Source organism: Copidosoma floridanum, unplaced genomic scaffold, assembly GCF_036245765.1.
Source record: "Copidosoma floridanum isolate Cflo_tuat_1 unplaced genomic scaffold, Cflo_Japanese_pri ptg000025l, whole genome shotgun sequence".
In the NCBI taxonomy this organism is placed as follows: domain Eukaryota; kingdom Metazoa; phylum Arthropoda; class Insecta; order Hymenoptera; family Encyrtidae; genus Copidosoma; species Copidosoma floridanum.
This window is the reverse complement of record NW_028321902.1, coordinates 4,274,555-4,280,052: the sequence shown is the minus strand read 5'-3', so window position 1 is coordinate 4,280,052 and position 5,498 is coordinate 4,274,555. Positions and strand designations below refer to the sequence as shown.

The following is a 5,498-nucleotide window of genomic DNA, read 5'->3' as shown; positions in this document are numbered from 1 at the left end:
CCAGCTTGTGCGCATACATTAAATGCTTGATAAGTGTAAAAAAATAAAATAAAAGTATAACAAAACTCCCAAAGGTGTAGTTTTTTTTCAATTCATTATAAATTACCACATATAAAAAAAAAAAATAGTGTTACCGGACACAACAACTTTGTATAGGCACGTCATCCGACACCGACGACCGATCACAACTGTATATAGGTGGACAAGGTGGATGTGATCTGCTATATTGCCGCGAAAAATCAAAAATAAAGCCATTCATCAATTACTTTACCGTCAAATAGTTATATTTTCGGCATTTGTTGGCATTGGTGACTTTGGTTTGCCACATCAAATCTAGGTATTTAGGTATTTCAATTTTTTAAATCTGTGTACTGTCAAATACATGTGTAATTTGTGTGAACCATTTTAAGTAACAATGTAAATGCAAAATAAAAATTTTGTATTATTTTCGTGGTATACTTAATACATAAACACATATTTTTTTTTATACAAAAAAATTTAATTTATTAACCATACGTTCTTAAATAAGTTATAATTTTAATAAAAGAAATTAAATTAGAATACTGGTTTTGCAAACTCTTGTTCAACGTGACTCAAGCATCCTCTGCAGTTACATTTTCTTTCTCTGCTGGCCTGAAAAAATTTGTTCATGATCAATCAAATTTAAAATCTAGTAACAATAACACGACATAGTAGTACTTTTATGAATGCAGTGAATACGGCCAACCGAACTTGATGATCTTTGTGACCTACACGGCATACTTCTCGAAATATTGTGGCATCGTAAAAAAAAAAAAATTATTAAATTATTGTAATTGTACGGATTTGTTAAACTTAATAATAGATTTGATAGATTAAAAGACCTATTTTTACATTAACATTTAGTCTTGTGAGAATATATTATATTGATCAATTGTAAATATAGCAGTTTAAACTTGTTTTCGTTAAAATACTATAATTGTAACAAACAATCTGTAAACTCCGTTTAAGTACTGTATCCCGTAGTGATTTATTTTTCTTCACGTACAGTATTGAACTCTGATATTGTTATGTAACTTAAGTTTTCATACATGATTTAGTTGAATAATCAATGAAACTGTGTGAAAATTTTTTTGTTCAAAAATACAATAATTCTAAAGTTGTTATAAAGTGTACAGGCGGTATATGTAAATTCCTTACATCTTTGTTTTTCTCCACGACAACTTTTCTTTTTCTTTCTTTTCGTGAGATGTGGCTGAGCAACTGCACAAATATTAAACAAAACAATCTTACCGGATGCAGGATAATAATTACATTTTACTAAAAATCACTATAGTTAAAAATTTACTCAACCACGGTAAAGAATATATATATATATATATATATATATATATATATATATTCAAATAATCTTCTTACCACTTGTAGGTAAGCGATGGGTTTTCGCTGTAAAATCTGTGAGGTCCCGTTATTGCCCTTCTTCGTTTTATTGCCTCATAACTAGTCCTTCGGAAGGGTCGTTGGCTAACTCTACAGGTGGAACCGGATGATCGGGCCTGGCAGTTGTAGCTTCAGGAACCTGATGGCTGGGACTATTTCCTCGTAGAAGAGTTAGCGTTGCCATCTATACCTTCTCAATCGAGTTGAAGCTGGACTAAGGCTCTTTTATCTTGTACCTACTACCTACTACAGCTACTACAGCGTCGATCGTCGATAGAGTCAACTAAGTTGCCTTGGAACTTAACAATTAACAATTGATGTTTCACGCACGATTGTACGATGCTCAAGGTATGTCTGCATTTGTATACTTATAGATATATATATGTATAATTATCAAGTGGGTGCACGATGGAGGCTGACTTAATTAAAAATACTTTACTCTTGGGGTAATGGGGTTTGGGGTTGCATATCATTTAATATATCTTACTATTCTTAGATACGTGGCATGAAATCGGCATCGGGAGTCGGGGAAGTAAGTTCAGGTTAGATGTGGTGTAGAGACTAGAGAGCGCAAATTCATTATGCGTGTGATGATCATTTGTTTCTCACAAATTTCGAAATTCAAATTTCAACACGTTTTAAATTCGCAAAATTTCATTTTTATTTGTTTCTTCATGGCGATGCCTGCACAAATGAATGGAAAACATTTTTTCTACATCAAAAATACGATTGGCTGCAAAAATCTCGCCTGAAACTCTTTTGAAGCGTGCAATTAGATCTACAACTCCAATAATTTCAAAGTCGTAAAGCCAAAGTTTAAAATAAGATTGGTAAGAAGCATTTTTCAATTAAATTAACAAATTTTGAGTTTTTGGCTAAAACTTTATGTATTAAAAAAAAAAAAAAAAAAAAAAAAAAAAAAAATTAAAACTCGAGTAGTGTTGTATTTTAAAATTCTTGGTAGTAAAAGATGTTTTAATACGATCCAATCTTATTTGTTTCATTTACATTTTGGGACAAATCGTTAGTTTTGTACCATATATTTTGTTAATTTTCTTTGAACGCTCGGAAAAACGGTTTTTTTGTTTTTTTTTCAGAAAAAGATAAAAAATATGTTTATACCTGTGTTCTTAAATTTCTATAACATTTTGTAACAATCAAAGCAATTTTCAAAACAAAATCGTTGGACGTAGAAATAAATTTTTTCCAAATCTTCAAATCTTGATTATATCAGACTCCATCTAAATGTATCCTTCTTGGACACGATAGCTAACATCTTTTTTTTTTCTACAGTAAAATATAAAAAAAAATCATCAGACCTAACAAATCCACGAATAATCATCATCATCATCACACACTATTAAAGATCACAGTGATTAAATCCACGTTTCAAAAACCATACGAGCTTAAATAGAGGTATAATCTAAAAATCTGCGTGAAATCGTCTTCAAACGAGATGGAAAACAGCAACCAAAATGAACAAAATATTAGTCCCAACAAGCAGTGCCAAAAGCCCCATCGGTGCTACGTGTGTGAAAAAACTTTCGTCTCCTTGGCCCAGCTTGCAAGGCACATGAAGACACACACCGGCGAAAAACCCCACTCGTGTACGATGTGCCCAAAAACATTTAGCCAAAAAGGTGATCTCACGAGGCACGTACGAATACATACAGGCGAAAAACCCTACAAGTGTTTTGAATGCAACAAAGCTTACAGTGTAAAAGCTTATATCACAAGGCACATAAGGAGGGCCCACACCGGCGAAAAACCCTTCAAATGCTCGGTATGCCAGCGAGGCTTTACTGACAAAAATTTTCTCAAGTTGCACACGCGCATACACACGGGTTTGGCTTACGACACGTGCGCCGTGTGCAAAAGAACATTTACCGATCCCAGCAATTTGAGAAGGCACATGCGGACCCACACGGGCGAGAAACCCTATCAGTGCGCCTTGTGTCCTGAAGCGTACGCGTACAAGCACCACCTTGTGGATCACGTGAGGAATCATTTGGGTGACAAGCCTTTCAAGTGTTCCAATTGTCAAAAAAGTTTTTCGAGAAAGGATTGTTGTAAGGTGCACTTGAAAAATTGCGTAAAAAAGTAAATGCGAATTTGCTATTTTTAGGAAAAGTATTATTATTAATTAATATTACAAATGTGTGTTCAAACTTGAAAAATAAATTACTTTAGCTGTATCACTATCAGCAGTATTAAAAACTTGAAGAGTAGTAGGTTTTTCATAACTTGTTAGCGAAAACTAAATTGTGACGAAAATATTTTTTTGTTGTTTAACTTGTGACGTTGTAATTTGAACTAATAAGCAAAATCTTGAACGGGTATTGTAATAATTATTCGTTTTTGCGTAACTTTTTTTTGTGTAACTGCAAGACAAACGTAGTGGAATTTTTTAAAACATGAAAAACTACTTGAATCCCATTCCATAAATTAACAATACATTCAAAGCCATGTATAGTTCATAATTGTGAGGTATAACTACGTTTATGCTCTATGAGCAACGACAACTACGTTATAATTAACGTAACGGTCTTTTTTTTATAACAAAACGTGTAATGACTTGGACAGTCCAACGTTGCCAAGAAGCACCACTTCGAAATAGTACGACTACGTGCACAGCCAACAGTCATTATTATGCGATTATCATACTTATCGCTCACAGTTAAACAGACATAGCAATCGCCTTATCCATTGTGATGTCAGTGTAGATTTTTAAGTACCAAGTTGTACATGATATCAAAATTTGTTTAAAATACTTACAACATATATAAAATGTGTATGCATATTCACTACTTAAAATTCTTCTTGAAATAGTTATAATAAAAGGTATCAGCAACTGTTCGACAAGTTATAAAAAGCTAATTTAATTCTGCCTATAAGTTTGTAACATTTAATACCTGGATAAGGGAACGATTTCAATCTAGCGCACAAAAATCTCTACATCAACAAGTAAGTTTCTTTACAGGTATAACTTTACTTGGTGATTTTCAATTTTCACTCATTAAAACTGCACGGATACAGCTAATTCTATAGTCAATTAGCTCTTAAATTATTAAATATTACAAAAGTATTTATCATTTACATCATATTACTGACTATTTTTACAATTGTGCAATTATTCTTAAAGTCACGTATGCGTGGAATATGATTCCACGTGAAAGTTGCAACGAAAACAACATGGCCACTAAGTTGACCATGGAGCGAGATAAATGAAACATAACCTCCGGTTTGACACGTGAAAATGACTTTAACCGCGTAACCTTGCATATAGTTAAGGCAAAATCGTTCGAACAAACATTAATACTGTATAACCCATTTTTTTACTTTTTTCGATGACAAAAGAAAATGAAAACTGAATGCTAATACTCGATTCTTAACTTTTTTACAATAAAATTTAGTTTTATTAGTAGAAAAGGATGCCATTCTAAGATCACGTGGCAGATTTAGAACTGCAACTTAGATAATTGTTCGATTTTACTTTTTTTGAAAATTCATTTTCTTCTGTATGAAAGGTTTATTCCTAGCGTAGGATTTTAAAGTAAATGTTATACTTGATTGTGGATATTTTCTAATTGTAAGTGAAATAAAATTTTATGGTACAAGCGCAAAAATTATTGTATCAGAGCAAAACCAAAATAACAATTGACTCATATCGAAAATTTAAATCAAACACCTCAAAGTCATCTATACAACAATTATCTTTGTTTGTTTCCTTTATCAACAGAAACGACCAGTTATTTCAAAGGACGGAACTCTTGTCTCAAGGAACCAAAGAATCGTTACTATTGTCACACAACCCGTGAGATCGAAGCTTCTTACTGAGTCAGCATCAACTGTATATTTACTCTTTCATCTAAATCAGTGGCGTTATATTTACCAAAATGTCCGACGGTCGCGAACTGGTCACTAAAAAAAATTCTGGACACAAAAGCAGCACCGGAAAAAGATCGTGACTATGCGATCTGTGTAGGGAAAACTTTTGACAATGTCAACAATTTAGTTAGTCACAAAGTTGTTCATTTGGATGAGAAACCCTTTGAGTGTTCATTTTGTTCTAGAACATT

The 5,498-nt window shown here is 32.7% G+C and overlaps 1 protein-coding gene across 1 annotated transcript; it reads left to right on the top strand.

Annotated features, from left to right (window-relative positions):
- The first annotated feature begins 1,495 nt into the window (after window positions 1-1,495).
- Window positions 1,496-3,575, top strand: LOC106644125 (uncharacterized). The gene is made up of 2 exons (XM_089595273.1): window positions 1,496-1,767; window positions 2,713-3,575. Exon 2 carries the CDS (start codon window positions 2,876-2,878, stop codon window positions 3,521-3,523), a length of 648 nt encoding a protein of 215 aa, XP_089451399.1. The 5' UTR covers window positions 1,496-1,767; window positions 2,713-2,875; the 3' UTR covers window positions 3,524-3,575.
- Window positions 3,576-5,498: the final 1,923 nt, after the last annotated feature.

What these genes read in the sequence shown, in the direction of transcription:
- LOC106644125 (XM_089595273.1), top strand. Translation starts at nt 2,876, where the DNA reads ATGGAAAACAGCAACCAAAATGAACAAAATATTAGTCCCAACAAGCAG.